Source organism: Corythoichthys intestinalis, chromosome 9 (assembly GCF_030265065.1).
Source record: "Corythoichthys intestinalis isolate RoL2023-P3 chromosome 9, ASM3026506v1, whole genome shotgun sequence".
Lineage (NCBI taxonomy): Eukaryota > Metazoa > Chordata > Actinopteri > Syngnathiformes > Syngnathidae > Corythoichthys > Corythoichthys intestinalis.
In genome coordinates, this window is record NC_080403.1 from 11,032,036 (window position 1) to 11,051,749 (window position 19,714).

The 19,714-nt window shown below is 39.7% G+C and overlaps 1 protein-coding gene across 1 annotated transcript in view; it reads right to left on the reverse strand.

The window, feature by feature from the left end:
* Positions 1–7,128, reverse strand: part of si:ch1073-335m2.2 (msx2-interacting protein) — a 42,511-nt gene extending 35,383 nt beyond the window's left edge. Inside the window, exons 1-4 of the mRNA XM_057845596.1 lie at positions 6,833–7,128; positions 5,608–5,922; positions 444–920; positions 165–319 (exon numbers count right to left, since the gene is read on the reverse strand). Of these exons, the coding sequence (XP_057701579.1) occupies positions 165–319; positions 444–920; positions 5,608–5,922; positions 6,833–6,915 (1,030 nt within the window). The 5' untranslated portion in view covers positions 6,916–7,128. The remainder of the gene's footprint in view (positions 1–164; positions 320–443; positions 921–5,607; positions 5,923–6,832) is intronic.
* Between the last annotated feature and the right edge of the window lie 12,586 nt (positions 7,129–19,714).

Below are 19,714 nucleotides of genomic sequence, written 5' to 3' on the forward strand. Positions count from 1 at the left end.
TAGGGTCCAGCTATATTTACAATTCTTACTGATTTTTATCTATGGTCAGTGTTTATGTGTATTTTATGCACTAAGAGCTATCATTATGCCTATAAAATCCAGTCGTCACCATAAAAAACGTCCGTTCAATTTTCTGAAACTTCAACACAAGAGACAAGGCTCACCGGTTGATCTTGCTGGTAGGTTTTGCACTTTAATCCCAAAGCTTCTCCGTGGCTCGTCCGAGTCCAGCACCATTGAAGACTGAGGAGGTGCATGTGCAGCCGACGACTGAACAGAACGTGCTCGTGATCCATCACTTGAGCTGCTGTTGGAATCACTGTGGTCAAAAGGATACATCATGTTTGCTGTCTTAATGGTATATTATGGCCACATGACTAATGGCCGAAGACAGATTTAGTGTGAAACACTGCATTAAGCATTCCACAAAAAAATTGTCCCACCTGCCGCTGCCTGTACTGCTGGTGCTGCTCACAGAATCAGAGCTTGAAGATCGACTGCGGGACTGTGATCGTGGAACTCTCCCAGGGGACAGAGGAACTCGTTTAGGGGAATGAGCAGTTTTGGATGTTTGCGCAGTTGTCCGCTGAGGGGAAGGGTGTCGAGATTGGGACGAATGGGACGATCGGCTGCGACGGTGATGGTACGTTCTGTCAACGCGTCGTCCTCTGTCATCTCTGTAGAAGTCACGACGTGTGGCAGTCGTAAGAGAAAAGGGGTCTCGAATTCTAGAGTCAAAATGAGGATCTGATGCTTCGAAGCTTCCACTGATGGCACTGCTCCCTGGACCGGCAGCAGCAAACAAAGAGCGCTCCCTGTAATAGTCCGCGTTGTAGTGCCGCTGTCTCTCAAAAGTGCCACTGCGCTCGTGGTGTCCATATGGTGTGTGGTCATATGCACGTTCGCGGGTTTCTGAACTACTGCAAAATGACAGAAGGATAGAGAGGAAAATTGGTCAATGGGAAACTTGACATGCAGTTTTGCATATTGTCACCGGCCAATGGGGAGGGATAAAAGGATTTCTAAAAGTTATCTAAAGAACTTAAACGAATGTTCTACACGTGATGAGGGGGGAAAAAAAATCTTAGATATTCTTTAAATTGGACGGCAACACTGTGAACACGGTGGCTAATAACCCTTAGTAGGAGTTTAAGGGGTTCAAATCCAATCTCTGGTCTTCCTATACATGTGGAGTTTGCATGTTCTACCTATGCTTGTGTCGGTACACCGAGTTCCTCCCATATTGAAAAAATATGTTTCTCTGGTTAAGTAAAGAAGGGTGAGAAGCTCTGTCATCCGGGAGGGACTCTGTGTCTAGCCGCTACTCCTCCGCTTTGAGAGGAGCTAGTTGAGGTGGCTCGAGCATCTGGTTCAGATGCCTCCTGGAGGACTCCTTGGAGAGGTCTTTTGGGCATGTCCCACCGGCGGGGGCCCCCTGGGATGACCCGGGACACGCTGGAGAGACTGTGTCCCTCTGATGGCCTGGGAACCCCTTGGTATGCCACCGGAGGAGCTGGTTGAAGTGGCTGGGGAGAGGGAAGTTTTGGCTTCCCTGCGAAAGCTGCTGCCTCCGTGACCCGACCCTGGACGAAGCGGTAGATGACGAATGGATGGATGGTTAAGTAAAGACTAAATTGTCCATATATTTGACAGTGAATGTCTTTTTCCCCCCTGTGGGTGTCTATATATGCCAGGGGTGGGCAAACTATTCCACAAAGGGCCGCAGTGGGTCCTGGTCTTTGTTCCAAATGACCCAGCACAGATAGTTTAACCAATGCGGTTTCAGCAGACAAATAGCAGATTGGTAAAAAGGTGTCCTCCAATGGGTTGAAACAAAAACCCGCACCCACTGCGGCCCTTTGTGGAATCGAGGACCGGTTTGCAAACCCCTGCTATATGCCCTTTAATTAGCTGGAAACCAGTCTGACCCGCTTCCTGCCAAATGTCAGCTAAGAAAGGCTCTGGTTCTCCCTTGACCCTAATTCACTGGCTGCCATTGACAGGGATAGCCATCCAATCTATCTGAACTGTGAGGGTTGGCAACGAATGAACTAATGTTCATTCCAGTCCAAATCTATTCAACATCTACGAGTGACTTATACTGTAAATTCACAGCGGAAGGATGAAAAGAACCACATGATTGGACGTCCATCAATTGCACTGAAAAAGTTAATGAAGATGATCACCACAGAAAGTTGGATAAGTGGCAGCAAAGGGATTAGTACCGATGTGCTAAAAACAAATTTACAACTCACTTGCTATCAATGTGACTTAATATTCTAAAGGGACTGGAATATTTGGCATATTTTAAATTCCGGGTTGCAAACTGTCAATTACATTTAGTATGTGTAATTTAACTTTGAGTACTAAATTTAAACTTTTCAGTGACAACACTGATGACATGCAGTAAACATATTCTGTGTGCAAACCCAAACAGTGGCTATGTAATCAATCCATACGTTATATATATATGCTAAGGGTGTGCCAAAAAAAAAATTAAAAAATCAATTGTTAGATGAATCGTGATTCGACGAATAACGATTCGATTAAAATTCATGAATGTTCAAAAAAGATTATTTTCCTTAATAACTTTATGACAACCGCTAGTAGCGGAACGAAATTCAAGACATGTCTGCCGCCCGGACACCATTAACGGACGCACGCACCCACAACGTTATGACTGACGCAGCTGGTTACTGACCGAGAGATTTAGTCCTTTTCAAAAGACTGGAAAATAAATTTGTGTATAAGACAGGCAGAGACTCGGCGGTCGCGCTTCTGTGCGCAAGTTATTTTTTAGAGCGAGAGGGGAAGAGAGAGTCCGTTGCTCCTTGCCTTTCAGTTGTCCAGCAGTAGGTTTAAGTCGTGTTAATTGGAAAATGTCCCTAGTGTTATTGCTAATTCCAGTGTGCATCTATAAGAGGTAAGTAAACGAACCCTCTTGTACTGTTTAGCCTTTATTGATGTTGTTTTTGAGATGTTACTAGTTAGCACTGAGCGCTATGCTAATTAGCGACTTCGCTAACATGTATTTCCATGTCAAGTTGTGCGTTGTTTGGTGGTGTACTTACGTTATTCAAGATGCAGAACATTTAAAACCAGGACTAAGTACAGCGGTAACACTAAAAACATGCGAAATAGTGCAGAAATCTGAAAACAAATACTGGTTAAAAGAAGTCCTATTACTAAAGACACTTTGTTTGTTTCCAAAAAATGTGGAATTCATTCCAACAATGTAAATTTTATTGTATTGTTGCGGGAAATAAGTCTGCCTTTGAAACAGCTAATGCTTTTGCACCTTCTTGTGAAAAAGAGCACCTCAAGGTCAGTTGTGTGTTGTATAGGCATGTTGAGAAATAAGTACTGCCTTTAAAATGGTTAATATTTTTGCACCTTCTTGTGTAAAAAAAAAAAAAAAAAAAAAGCAGTTTAAGGGCAGATTTTTGTTGTATGGGCATGTTTCCATCGTTCCTGTTGAATCATTACGATATTTCAAATAAATAATGGACATACATTTGTTTGGCTACTTTATTAATTAGTCATTTATGATGCATCGATAATCGTTATATTCGTGATCATCATCAATACCGTGATCCTCATTCAATAATTGAATCGTCGCACCCTGAATCGTAATCGAATCGAATCGTGGGGTGCCTAAGATGGCACACCCCATTATACACCGTGCTGTCTGTCCTCAATGGCGCAAGTAAGTTGATGAGCCTAAACTAAGGACTGATCACTAGTAAATTGCAAGGCAGATGTAAAAAAATACATCTACATGAATGTTTTGGGAATGTTGGAGTAAACCAGAGTACCCAGAAAAACCCACGCAAACACAATTGAAACATGCAAACTCCACATAAGAGGAAACGAGTAGATTTGAACCGCTCAACTATGAATTAGACAATTTCTTGCTTATTCTGCCGTGTTGCACATATACATTTACATAATAGATGTTATTCGTTGAATAAGAATGTTCCTGTCACGGGAAACATTTTCAGCTAAGAGTGATGCAATGTCAGACAAACAAGGGAAGATGATTAAGCAAAGGACAGAGAAATACCAACCTTTCTGGAAAGAAGTTACTGTAACTAATCCAAATAAAATCTAGGTGGTCAGAATGTGAGAGCCGGAATGAAAAACCAACAGGAAAAATCTGTTATTCTAACGTGCCAAAAAAAACTCCCTTTGACCAGACTGCAAATAATCTTCAATAACTGTGGAGCATGAGGCCAGCAGATAATCCACTGTTAGGCAATGGAATTTCCTTCACGAGATGAGGAGAGGGGAAAAAAAAAGAAAAATAAAACAACCAGAGATTTAATGGATTTCAGAATATGTAGAGCACGGAGAAAAAATAGGAACATGGAGCTCTTAAAAAAAATAAAGATGATGAACTTTGGGAGAATTCAGCCAAGTCCAAGCCGCCTAAATAGGACATCCAAATGGATCATTTAAGCAAAAAGTATTTTCCAAAAATTCCACTGTAAAAAGAGTCAAAAATGTATTCCTTGGGATTTGGGACAGTATTGCATAATATGTAAAACGGTACACAATTTGCAGATTTTTCTATTCCAGATTATAAAATCCCAATTGTTGGACATGGCATAATTCCACACTCCATGGATCGTATCCAGTGTACCTGCTGTCTGGCATGACGTTGTAGTACTACTTTGGAAAAGTTGTCTTCAGGCAACCTCACACAGCTACATCCACACATAAGTAATCCAACTGAATGGCAGCTATACCAATCCATATTAGGATTCAGGTGAGTACATCCACTGCATACATCCAGGTGGGTACGTCCATTGGTGCATTCTTCTGGCATCTTCTTAGCCATCACACAAAACACGTATAAACTCCATAAAACTTCCTGGATTGTAGTTGGGATCCTCTGTGTTCTTGTGAAGTCTTCAGGGGATAGCTTCCACATTTTGCAGGGAAAGTAACTACTCTATTTTAGCTTTGCTAAAATTTGCATTGACTTAAAAATAATTAAATCTGTTTGCCTTGGCTTGTGTGATCATTTCGTTCCACGTCCTGAACTGGCCATATCCGTGTTTTTTTTTTTTTTTTTTTTTTTTTTTAAATGGTAGGGGGAAAAAATTGAAATCCAGCTATCAACATTTGCCATGATTGACAAAAGGATAACCAGATGTCGGTAGTCCTGAAAAATGTTATGATAAAATACACAATACCTGTGAATCCACCATGGTAGGGATTTACCTCCAATTTTAGGTCTTGAGTCAAAATAAAAAGTTAGATCCATTTCTGGTGGAAAAATGCCTTTGAAACATCCGAAAGTTCCCAGGCAGGTATAATTTCCAACAAAATAAATCCAGAACTCGCCAGGGTATTCCTCTTTGGTGTAATATCCATAAACAGACCTGGTATTAAAGTAACCTTAAGAAATCATAATATGTGGTTAACTTACTTAATCCAATGGGCATGGCAAGTCAAGTATGATGACGAGTGGAACGATCCCTAGATTACATTTGTGAGAGACCCATGGGCATTTATCCCTTTGGAATAAACCCAACTATGTGATTAGGCATTACACCTATCTCATACCGAGATTTCCACAGATCGGAGACCATATCCACTTACCCATCTATTCTCCGTTCATAACGTCCCTCTCTGGTGTGAAGGGACACAGGGGGGGCAAACACAGGTCCAACTGTTCCCCTAGAGAATCCCGTAACGTCTCGACTGCTCGAGGGGGAGCTGTCATCAAGGCCCCGAACAGCACTTGGAACTGACCCAGGTTCATTGTAGTCAGTCCGAAGGTCCCTGTCTCCCATCTTGTTGACGGCATTGTGAGCCTTTTGAGCGCTTTTGATATCCACAAAATCCACAAAGGCTGCGACGCCGCCCTCTGACCCCCGCTTCCGCAGGACCTTAACACTCTCCACACGTCCATACCTGAGAGAATGGATGGAATCAAATGGAACCAATTAACTCAAGATAAAGTAACATGATACTTGATGCAAACATGACTGAAATTGAAAAAATATGTCGAACTAGTAAAAACAGCTGCTGTAGGGCCAAAGAAGGGGAAACTGGCTATTCTAAGAAAATAGATTAAATAGCGATTGTTTCAGTCTTGAACTTATGAACAACTAACAAAAAAGGAGGAAATGTTAGAAGTGTTGCAGATGCAATTGTTGACTAGTTTCTCGAGTGGTCGCTTTCCCACACGATACCGACACGTCGCGTTTAGTTATTTCAACCTTGAAAGTAAAAGAAAGACAGTCTAGCTCTTTCTTTAGCAGGGTGCATAAAACCTATGCAAAAGATGGACTGAAAACCGAGATTCAAGGCGCTTAAACAGCACAACAAGCTAATATTTGAAAATGGGCCCAGTCGGCTTGCTGATTTTCTTTAAATTCGGGCTGGTGTGTTTTCTAAACGCACGACTGCGACACCCTTGCGAGAAAATGTCTTATCTCAATAATAAAGAAAACACATTGATACACTCCAATTTGATGTTTAACATGCCTTTTGACGATAACCATGAAAACGTATTGACTTGCCACAAAATGGTTGGCTTGGCTGTGTGGTAGCTCTGCGGCTAGCGACTTGCTTCCCGATATTAGCGAAAGTTGTCTATTTTGTCAAATATCACCAACGGCGCCATAGATCGTGCTTTGCGCCTTTAGAAAACACACAGTCGTTTGGTAGAATCCGAGCAAGACTTTGAACAGCCCTCACTCACTGGCTTGGTTTAAAGTTTACACATGCTAATGTTAGCCACATTAGCATCGACCGACAGCTATACACGGTATATGGCGCGCGGCTCCGCCACCACAGAATCCCCTCTTGCGTAACCTACCGTTTAAAATGCTCCACAATTTTCTCCTCTCGAACGTGTTCGGGTAAGTTTCCCACCCAAAGGTGTCTGGTTTCCCGAACCATCGTGCTCTATCCTTTCCCCCTTCACGCACATATGATCGGGCGCGTTTTTAATCCCAGCCGGTCCGTCGGAACAAAATGAACGACGTCGTATTTATTCCCGAGGAGACGCAGGCCTGTTCGCCCGCTGCTCTTGTAAATTTTAGCCGATGCGTCCTCCAGCCAGGCACGAGAGCGCGCTTCGAGGTGTGCGAGCTGCGCGTGCACGGAGCCCGGGCTGCGCGCGCCTCTTGGGAGGGACAACGCGATTCAGACTGTTGGCTGAAAGGCTGCCTTTGGCCTGGGCGGCCACACCTACTACCGTCAAGAACAGATAAAACACATACGTGTTATTATACAATATACTAATAAGGACAGTTTCAGTCACCAGTAAAACTAAAGCGCCTCCAACTGCAGAGAGTTCCCCTTTATAGGTGAAGGGAATTGTATATTTTCTCGTATTTTTCTGTTTGACTGTTTGTATTACTCTAACACACTTAATATAATCAATCAGGGAATAATATCTTTTCTCATATTTACTGTTTGACTGTTTGTACTACTCTAACACAAACGTGTCCAAAGTCCGGCCCGGGGGCCAAATGCGGCCCGTGGTCAAATTTCATCCGGCCCCAGCCTCTGTCATAAAATCAATAACATCTGGCTCGCACACAGACTTAATAAATTGATCAGCAGTACTGCTACCAACATATAGACCCTACTCACATGACGTCACAACCACGCCTCCGCGCCATATTGTCCGTCAACTCGTCGTGTTGACGCATTACCGCTACGTAAATTCCTCCTATTATGGCGTGTTTTTCTGCTCGTTAACATTAATAATCAAAATGGTGAAGGCGTGTGTGGCGGTTGGTTGCAGTAACAGAGAAGATAGACGGAGAGACTTGAAGTTCTACCATATTCCGAGAGACCCGGAGAGGAGAGCGAGATGGACTGCTGCAATTCGACGAGAAAACTGGGCTCCAAACGATTACCACAGATTATGTAGTCGTCATTTTATATCTGGTAAGATGCATTTAATATATATTTAGAGGGTTTTGGGCTGACAACCACAATTAAGATCATTGCGAGGCGACATAGTTTCATATTTAAGATGCTTATTTCTTCCACCATCATTACATTTTGAATAATATTTAGCTGGTACCAAGTGAAAGAAGCTGGCCTCGTCTACGGATCATCAGTTAAACAGGTGTGTCCAAACCTTTTGCAAAGGGGGCCAGATTTGGTGTGGTAAAAATGCGGGGGGCTACCTTGGCTGATTTGCATAGAACAATATATTTAAACAAATTTTAGCAAGCCCTTCTGTGTGTCACATTTGCTTTATTATTATTTTTTTTATTCATAATTTCAACAGTCTCGTCTTTGTGGCGTTCTCTTTCGACACTCGGGCTCTTGCGAAATACTGCTGCTGTGAAATTAAACTAGCTTCAAGTTGCTATAATTTCTCGCTGCGTATCTTCCCTGTAATGTTGTCGTACAAGTCAGCATGTCTTGTTCGGTAATATCATTATCGCCTCACATCGAACTCCTTGAAAACAGCGACTGTCTCTTTGCAAATGAGGCAGGCACAGTTGTTCCGTGTTTTATTGAAGAAATAGTCCAATATCCACCTATCCTTGAAGCATCGGCCATCGCAGTCAACTTTTTTTTTTATTGATTGTCGCCATTTTAGAAAATTGGAAGTAAAGGGTCACACGGGGTAATGTTGCTTAGAGTGCTGCTCTTAAAGTTTTTCAAACTTTCGTGAGAATAGGCTGATTTTGTGTGGACAAGATAGTTGTAGATATCAGGGTAGCAGATGTCAGGCAGAGAGGGCGAAGACAGCAGGTCAAAAAATATCGATTTAGGCATCAAATATGGATCTGGCGAATGGATAGACTGAAGCTTTTCCACATAATGCCTTTTATGCAACGCATCCAATGAGTTTACGGCGTCTGAAAGCACCAGGGCTTCCATGAATTGCACTATAAATTGCACGACAAATTGAAACCATTGAGAATACGGATAAACAATGACGGACAATATGGCGGCCGGATACAGCGACACGTCATTCTGTGACGTTGGTGAGTAGGGTCTATAAAGAAGCTTACACACTAAATGCTGCTCCTCATTTACCTACTAAAACGCAGCAGCACTCTAAGCAACATTACCCCATGTGACCTTTACTCACAATTTTCTAAAATGGTGACAATCAACAAAAACAAGAAAGTTGACTGCGACGGCCGACGCTTCAAGGATGTCAGGACTGGACTCAAGGCAGGACTCAAATGCAGAGTTTTCTTGTTTAACAAAAATGTATTTTTTTTACAATATGGCACAACAAAAGGTCACTCCACTGTGGGAGGCAAAAATCTTATCATAAACACAAAGTAACAAATTAACTCAGAAATGCTTACAAAATATTCGCAATCAAAAGGCAGGTTCTTCAACAAAAATTCACTTCACAAGGAAGGCAAAAATACTATCAAAAACAAAGCAGCAAACAAACTCAAAAGCCTTACTAAATTCTTCAGGACTAGGTTCACGTGGTGGCTTTGGCTGTGGACGATAGCAGGCTGGAATGACACGTCAGCGGACGAAGACACTCTCACCACGGTGTGACAAAGGATAGGTGGAAATTGGGCTATTTCTTCACTAAAATACGCAACAACTGTGTCTGCCTTATTTGCAAAGAGACAGTCGCTGTTTTTAAAGAGTTCAATGTGAGGCGATATTACCAAACAAGACACGCTGACATGTACGACAAGATTACAAGGAACATACGTAGCGAGAAATTGAAGCAACTTGAAGGTAGTTTAACTTCACAGCAGCAGTATTTCACAAGAGCCTGAGAGTTGAAAGAGAACACCACATAGGCTAGTTGCGTGGTTGTTGAAATTATTAATAAAAAAATAATAATAGAGCAAATGTGACACACAGAATGGCTTGCTAAAATTTGCTTATTAGGCTCGAGCGTATGACGTGGCACTCGCGAGGTTTCCGCCGCTATTGCCATTTTGGAAGCGGGAAGTTCGGTGTCAGAGCCCCGGGAAACATAAACAGTGAGGCATTTCAACACAGGTCGCTCTTTAAAAATGGTTGGAAATTATTGTGTGGTAAAGAATTGCAACAACCGATCGAATAGAAAGGAGAATGTACAGCTCGATGGAACCCCATTGAGTTTCTTCCAGATCCCGACATGGAGAAAAGGCGAGGGAAAGGTCATATCTGAACTTACCAAACGTCGAAGAATGGCATGGGTGGCCTCGATCAGAAGGAAGGGCATAACGTTTGATTCTCCAGTTACACACAGAGTTTGCTCTGTGCACTTCCACTCCGGTAAGTTAATTTAGTTTGTTTACGCAAATTTCGGTAACTTTATGCCCTAAATCAGCCTGTTGTTAGCTATAGCTACAGCTAAACAACTAGCATGCATACATGTGCATTGTCTTCATAAGACATAATTCCTGTCGTTGCTAAATGAAAAAGCTTTAATATGTTGACGTGAGAGAGTGGCAAAGAATTTGTACACAGGCTACATTTTCTGCAACAAAAAATTTGTACATCCGTGGTCACAGACTAATGTAAACACACATTGCCTACCTTTGCTAGAAAGATGGTGTTGCCGTTTGCTATGGTCATAATGTACAGGTCCTGCACCCATCCGCAGCAAAACTTTTCGTAGCTTTGTAGCGATTTGTAGTTTCGGAATTGCTGATGAGTGTAGTAACTTACACCAAACACTAAATACAGCATGATGTCCATTTCGCGTAGTGGTGGAAGCTTTTCGACATATTTATTCCATTTGTGTTCGGCTTGCTCGTAAGGGTCAACATTGTTCAGATCCTTAAAATTGCTCACATAACTGTCCTTCGCAATGGTAACAAGTTTGTCCCTGTATCGAACTGGCAAGCTTTCCTTACTTTTTTCCATCTTTGGCACTCGTAGTTGAATTGTATTTGCTGTTAAGTTTAAATGTCCCATGATGCAGACGTGCTTCCAAAATGGCTGCGTTGTCGCAAATCTCGCATGATCCCGTGCTGCTGTGACGTAAACGCTCAAGCTTAATTATAATATATTGTTCTACGTAAAAGACGTCAGCCAAGGTCGGCCCTCCACATTTTTACCACATCAAATCTGGCCTCCTTTGCAAAAACTTTAGACACCCCTGCTCTAACAGATCCGGTATAAACAAAGTAGCATTTATATCATAGTTTAAGAAAAAACAAACAGAATATATTTGATATTATGAACAGTTGGACGCAAGGGTGTAGGTTTGCATGGGGACGGTAGGGACATAACACTGGCAACTTTTCAGGATGCTCAAATTGTCCCTAAGCAACCTTATTTGCATTATATAATGAGTTCAGGAACATGGATAATTTAGATTGTCTTCCCATATGTTTTACGGATAGAAGTGAACCTACCATTAGTCAGTGAATTATTTTCATTATGTTCAGACTTACATTTGCCTCTTTTGCTGAATGTGCAAGTCCCTTTTTGTTTCTTTGGTTCCTTACGTTTGATTGGCTGATGACTTGACACCCCCCCCCCCACACACACACACACACGCACGCACTCACAGTCCTGACAGAAATACAATGCAAGATAATAAATACAACAAATGCAATCATGTAAAAAGACGTAAATGTTGTGGAGGTGGGGAGCACACCAGTAATTTTGCCACTGAAAGTCCGACCTGCATCAGAGTTTGCATAATATTAAAGTGTATGAATTTGCTAACCTGCAAAACTCGAGTAGGAAGCTGCTTCAAGAGAAGTGTGCTTTAGTATTTTTTTCTACTGTTAACGTTAATTGTGAGAAATGTAGTGAACCAAGGTTTAACCCCTTCTCCCCAATTTTCATTTTTATTTTATTTATGTGGTCTTCAAGCAGCCCAATGGAGCTTTAATATTTTTGTTGAGTTTGGTTGTGTTTGTGCTCAAAAGCACTAGTGTTTTACCTGAAGGAGTTTCCATTTTCATTTATTTTTTGGTGTTCCCTAACTAAGACATTTTTTCAGTTGTATTTAATTTCTTTATTTAGAAAGACAATGTTGAGTGGTCTCAAGACAGTTGTTTATTTTTTGCATTCCTGGATAGTTAAGAGATTATTGTGTATGTTAATATAATTTAAATTCTGTTCAAATATAGTAAATTAAATTTGCTAAACAAAAAAAAAATCCAGACACTTATTAAGTTTTCAAAATGTTTCTTCGGTAGTTTTTGAAAACAAAGGTTCGAACGATGTATCACTGGAACTAATACATATGAAAGTTATTATAGGTCAATAAAGATTTATTTTGCATCATCATCATTTTGATCATTTAGCCTATCAATTAATTAGGATCATATTTGTGAGAAATGTAGCCGTGACACCCTTTCACCCAATGTGTGTGGTCCTATCAGTGTCCCGTATATGCAGCTCATGCTGTTATATCGTCCCCACCAATGTTGAGACCAAAACTACGCCCTTGGTTGGACGTAAAATGATTAGAAGTTGCAGTACCAAGACAACGTGCAGATAAGGGCAGAACAAATACAGGACGCCTTCTGACAACGGAAGCCCAACGATGCGTCATGCAGTTGACTGAGAAAGACTGACGCTGACAAGCAGGTGATAGGCAAAACATCGACAAGTAGCCTGGAACTTCAGACTCACAGCTGTTCCAGCTATAGAGTGTGGGACCCAGCTCCTTACTGGCTTCTTGAGCCTGAACGAATTCGTCCGTGCAATCAGATACGATTATTTGCTTGACTTGTTCTTAAAGAGCAAAGTTACTCTTGAGCGTTGGACGTTTTCTCCACAACAACACAGATGGCGGACGGGAGAGCCGAGAATATGTTCCTATCTGTTGTATATTCAGTTTTAAATGACCAAAGTCACTGAGGTGGTTGGAAAGCTCCTCGGTGGCAAGGCACCGGGGGTCAATGAGATCCGCCCGGAGTTCCTAAAGGCTCTGGATGTTGTGGGGTTGTCGTGGCTGACATGCCTCTACAACATCGCATGGACATCAGGTGGTCCCCCTTTTTAAGAAGGGTTAGTTCTGGCAGTTCGGCTGGCGTGATTCTGGCAATTTGGCTAAAAGATCAGATTCCATCATAGGGCAAGTTAGTAATTTTGGCAATTAAGAAAAATACAAAAAGACACACACACACACAAACATATGAATAAATAAAATTTAAAATGTCAATAAAGCAAGTTCAAAATGAACTATGATCGCCTGGCTACCTCTCCTGGCTAACCTACGGGCAACAATAAGTCAGATATTAATTCATGTAGTTAAACAGCTTCGTGACAAAAATTAGAAACAAAGCTCTGAGGACCAAAGCACTTAAAGGGGAACCTCAGACTTAAAGATTTGTAGGCTCTAATCAATCATGATTAAATCATGATTCATGAAGGCATGCAGTTAAGAAAGTGTGTGGCCATGATGAAAAGTCACTCTGAGCTAAAAATATACTAAACTCGCGATACTAAACTAGCAATACTAGTCTTGCAATGCTAAACTAGCAAAATCACTACAAACTAACCAACATTATTGACGGATGCTACACCAGAAACGTGACTTATATACAATGGTTTAATGTTTTCTTGATTTTTTTTCTCTGAAAGGCAACACTGAATGGAAGAGAAGAAAATTTGAAATGATTGAACGTCAGTTGAGTGAGAAGCTCGGTCATCTGGAAGGGACTCAGGGTCGAGCCACTTCTCCTCCACGTTGAGAGGAGCCAGCTGAGGTGGCATGGGCATCTGGTTCGGATGTCTCCTGGACGCCTCCGTAGAGAGGTGCTCCGGGCATGTCCCACCGGCGGGAGGCCGGAAGACCTGGGACACGCTGGAGAGGGTGAGTTTGCTGGGGAGAGGGAAGTCTGGATCTCCTTGCTAAAGCTGCTGCCTCCACGACCAAACCTTGGATTAAGCTGTAGATGATGGATGGATGGATGGATGGATGGATGGATGGATGGATGGATGGATGGACGAACGGACGTCAAATCCCATCAATGGCATTGAATGTGTAAAAAAAAATGGTGATGGTAGTTCCGGGGTGAGAGGTGCTTGAAGCCATTTTCTTACCGTGGCAGATAGAATGATGTCATCGGTATCGACATTGGTCGGTAAAATCGAGATCTATTTTGGTTTCATCTGACTATAGCACATTCAATTCTCCCAGTCCTCTTCTGGATCATCCAAATGCTCTCTAGCGAACCGCAGACGGGCCTGCACGTGTACTTTCTTCAGCAGGGGGACACGTCTGGCAGTGCAGGATTGGCGGTTGTGGACAGGTGTCTTTTATACCAATAATGAGTTAAAACAGGTGCCATTAATACAGGTAACGAGTGTAGCCTGGTTAGACCTCATTAGAAGAAGTTAGACCTCTTTGACAGTCAGAAATCTTGCTTGTTTGTAGGTGACCAAATACTTATTTTCCACTCTAATTTGGAAATAAATTCTTCAAAAATCAAACAATGTGATTTTCTGTTTTTTTTTTTTCCACATTCTTTCTCTCATGGTTGAGGTTTACCCATTTTGACAATTACAGGCCTCTCTAATCTTTTCAAGTAGAAGAAATTGCACAATTGGTGGTTGAATAAATACTTATATTTATGTATAAATTATTATATATATATATATATATATATATATATATATATATATATATATATATATATATATATACATATTTGGGCTGTCAAACGATTACATTTTTTAATCGACTTAATCACAGCTTAAAAATTAATTAATCATAATTATTCGCAATTCAAACCATCTATAAAATATGCCATATTTTTCTTTAAATTATTGTTCGAATGGAAAGATAAGACACAAGACGGATATATACATTCAACATACTGTACATAAGTACTGTATTTGTTTATTAGTACAATAAATCAACAAGATGGCATTAACATTATTAACATTCTGTTAAAGCGATCCATGGATAGAAAGACTTGTAGTTCCTAAAAGATAAATGTTCGTACAATTTATAGAAATTTTATAGTAAAAACCCCTCTTAATGTTTTTTTTTTTTTTTTTAAGTTTTTTAATAAAGTTTGTAAAATTTTCAATCAAAAAATAAACTAGTAGCACGCCATTGTTGATGTCAATAATAATTATGGTGCTGAAACCCATAAAATCAGTCGAACCCAAGCGCCAGCAGAGAGTGGCAAAACACCAAAAAACACAAGTAACAAGTGGAAATGACACTTTGCTGTCATTTTAATCTGTCTGAGCGGGGCATGTGTGTTAAATGCGTCAAATATTTTAACGTGATTAATTAAAAAAATTAATTAACGCCCGTTAATTAATTAATTAAAAATATATATATATATATATTAGTGCTGTCAAATGATTAAAAAATTTAATCTAGTTAATCATATGTCAACTGTGTGATTCATCATGATTAATCACATTTCCCTCGGGATGAATAAAGTTGCTCTTCAGGAAAAAAACAATCTAGGAAAATACTATAATTGACTTAAAATTTGTTTTCAGATGAAATGTATGATGTATGACTAAATTAATACTTAACCAAATAGTTTAAAAAATGTATTTATCAACTCAGCTCCTATAAAATAAATTGTCAGTATTATACAGAAAAGAGTTTCACAGATTAAAGTGCCTCAGACTAACAATGTGGCTCAAGTACCGTTTGGCATATTGCCCAAAATTAATTGCCAACTTCAAGAGCAGACAAGCACAATACAGTAACAATAGCTAGTGTTTAAAAAAATGTGTCAACAACTTGTCTGTTATATTCAACATTTCACACAAATAAATGCAGCATTTGCAGTTTTACACTAAATGGCCTGAAACCTGTGTGAGATTTTCAAAAATAATTATAATTTGTCAATTTTCACACACTTAACTGAAAAACATTACACTAAAATGTGTGTAAAGGTGTTTAGAAATACTGCTTAAGTTAGCCAGTCATACCCTTTTTTTTTGGTCCAGTGGTCTCCTGTCAGTGCAACAAACGTAAGTCTGGCTAGTTGCTCCACCTTCGTTGCCTTTTCATTTTCAAAAAGTTCATGAATTTTTGTGGCAATAGTTGCCCGTGAAGGTGTTCCGTATGTTGGGTCGCCCGATGATATCTGGATGAGAACTTCAAGGCCCTTGTCTTCGACTATGTTAATGGGTCTACAGTCTCTGGCTACCCATCGAGCGATAGCAGTAGTCAACCTACTTGTTGTCCTTTTGTTGACACGTCCGAGTCCGCACTTTGCCAGTGTAGCTAGATGACTGCAGCTTGTGTTTGCTGTGTTAGCGTCATTGCTAACACTAGTGAAGATAGGCTTTGCCCGAAGGTGGTACTTTAGGCTAGTTGTGCTTCGATGGAAGGACAGTTCATCTCAGCAGTATGTGCACACAACTTTTGTTTTATCCAGATTTCCATTAGGCAGCTTTTTAAAACGGAATTTGCCATGGAGCAATCCTGGGTCATCATCCTCACTCATCATGGCTGGCTGCATTTTGTCCTGCATTGCCGCGCGAAGAATGTAAACATCACCGTGTGGGACTACGGGAGGCAGTTGTGGCCAAACTTAGCGTGAGCGGTAAATTGCATTTTTTTTTTTTTTATGCGTTAATATTTCCAGATTAATCATGATCGTTAACGCGTTATTGTTGACAGGCATAATATATATATATATATATATATATATATATATATATATATATATATATATATATATATATATATATTTTTTTTTTTTTTGTGCGTGAATGGTTGTATGTCTCCTTGTGCCCTGCGATTGGCTGGCAACCAGTTCAGGGTGTCACCTGCCTACTGCCCGTAGTTAGCTGGGATAGGATCCAGCACCTCCGCGACCCTCGTGAGGAAAAGCGGCATGGAAAATGAATGAATGAATGAATGAATATAGCTATATATACAGATATATATCACAGCTGTGTCTTGACACTCGGTGATAAATGCTACATGGAGTTTTTGGATCGAAACAAGGTAAGTACGCGATAATATCTTGTTTAAATCATGGCGTCTTTAATTCTGCTCTCGCGTGCTCTCACCTCCAGTTACTGTTCTGCTGTTTAAATTTTTTTTTTTTTTAAATCCCCTCCTGTTCAGAATTTTTCTTCCCCCAGAAAATTTAAGCTTTCCAATGATGTATCACACATGCATATAGGACAATTTTGAAATTTGGCCAAATTGGGGGTCTCAGAGCGGAACTTCAAGTCACCTGAGTGTTTTCCGGCATATATATATAATTTTAAAAAATATATATTTTACTTTGGGGGAAAAAAGTGAAAAAAAAATCTCTTATATGTAATGATTTCTAATGATAAATCTGAATAAATACATTGAATACACACACAAAAAAGAAAAATGTTATTTTGGGGGGGTGCTTCGCGATTTTTCACTTATCGCAACAGGTTCTGGTCCCCATTAACTGTAAAACATGAGGAATCACTGTACTTCACAACGGGGTGCAGATTCCCCAAACAATTTAAAGGATCCACGTGTCATGCATTACATTTCACGTAGCAATTTTTGTCAGCAATGCTGGCCTGTGTGGCAGCACAAAATGCCAGAAACCCCTATTGACTGGAGACCACACACTTCTTTTAGCTAAGATCAATATTTTAAACACAATGTAAATTTATTTACACTACAATGTTTGATCAAGTTGTATTTCTACCTTGATTTTTGTGATATACTGAATCAATCAATGGTGAACCGTCAGGCCCTAAACAGTTGAAACACTGAGCTTCATTGACAACCAAAATTCTATTTTTTTCTCCATGTAATCTTTAGGGTTTCTTTTGACTGCTCTATTTTCAACACATGTGAACCCCAGAGCCAGTAAAAAAAAAAACATTCAGATTTAAGCTTTTAATTTGCTGAGGGTTTTAGTAATCAGTAGTGCTGGCAGTTGAAACTTATATACAATTAGAATTCATACTAATAGGTTTCAAAATCTGGGCACACGACCAAACAAAAATTCCAGAAGCAGTGGATACACATAGGTTAACAATCAACCTTCTGTATAGGGGAACAAAGATAGATTATTCATTGATTCAGTTTCTGCCCCACTTATCCTCACAAGGAGCACGTGAGTACCTATTGGGTGCCTGAATTGGTTGCCAGTCTTCATAGGAACATATAGAACATACGTAGATAGACAACCACTTGCAAGTAACAGTCATTCACCAAGCGAGAATCGATCCCACACTTTCTGCATTGAAGTCAGGCAGAAGTATCACACCATCAGTGGCTAAAGATTATATGAAGTAAATAATTATTATACATTGGAAAAAATAACATTTAATAATTATATACAGCACACCTCAGTAAAAATATGAACATTTTGACATGAATTTAGCTTAATGAGGGGTCTTTATTTAGAAATGGGTCTTCTCAAATCTTTGCAGTGACAGAAATCATGAACAATACAATAAGCATTCACAGATAGACTTGAAAAGCAAACCAAATAGTTTCACGATAGAGTGTGCATAGATTGGTGTTTGTCACAGTCATATTGAATTAATATTAAAAGAAAAAACTCTGTGACCCATGCCACCCCTTTTAATACAAAAAAAAAAAAAAACAGTTCTATAGAAGTGTGGATACAACTCATTTGAATCACCGAACAGCCATTTTCTGACATGCTTCCCCTGTAGTCTAATTAAAACTTGACATAAAATCATTCTGTTTGGTTAACTCATGGTCAGCAAGAAGTACAGTAGGGAAAATACACAATGGACTAAGGCGGAGATAACATGATTAAAAAAAACATGAAAGAATACTGTATGTTATTTTAATCTTTTACGGTATACACAAGCAAACAAATATCAAGACTATAATTGTCTTAATTACTTGATGCATTTGATCTTGCAATATGATATGAGGCACAGTGTTCTTATTACTGTGTAATTAAATGACCAATCATAACAATTTTTATTAGACAGTAATTACATATTGTCCATTTAAACAGCACATCTTTGATGCAAAATCACAAACATGTTTTTGTTGTTCCTTAGAAATAAGGTAACTGGGCACTTTAGCGCTATACAATGGTGTCTAGAGATACAAGTTTAATTTGTTTCGTGACCACAGACTTAAAACTTGTATTTCAAATTATCTTTCCCAGTAGAAATGAATGGAAATGTCAGTCACTAATTCTGACACTTCAAAAGAAAAAGAAAAAGTGTGCAATGTATTGTTAAATTTAAAAAGATGCAATATATAAAATTATTCATATTTAAACGATACCGTCATTTTCGTTGTGAGTTATGTTATAAAGATTTCTAATTTCTACCAATCGTGCCCATCCATTTGTCTTGTGCTTGTATTGCAAATTTTGCAAAGAAGTCAGAACAAAACATCACCTGCACAACAGCCCGTATCACAAAAAGAGAGATAGCGAGAACGAAAAGTGGTATTTGGTATGTGGCTAAATAGATTTTGCCATGTGGCATTTTTTTTTTTTTTTGGTATGTGGTAAAATAGATTTTGCCATTTGGCATTTTTTGGGCATGTGGCATTTTTTGGCCTGTGGCAAAATGGATTTTTTTTTTCAATGTGGCATTTTTTTGGCTTGTGGCAAAATGGATTTTTTTCAATGTGGCATTTTTTTGGGTGTGTGGCAAAATGGATTTGTAAAGTAAAGTAAGGTAAAGTGTATAGTCAAAAATCACAACAACACGTTTTTCTACCATTCATAATGAAAGGAAAATTTGGACGTTCATAGCCGTCAATGGCATAGTCTGACTTGGGTGCCAGTTGAATGTCAATGCGATGTAATGGTAAGTGTATGTTAAAAAAAATCACAGCCACACATGTTTTTCTGCCATTTAAAATGAATGG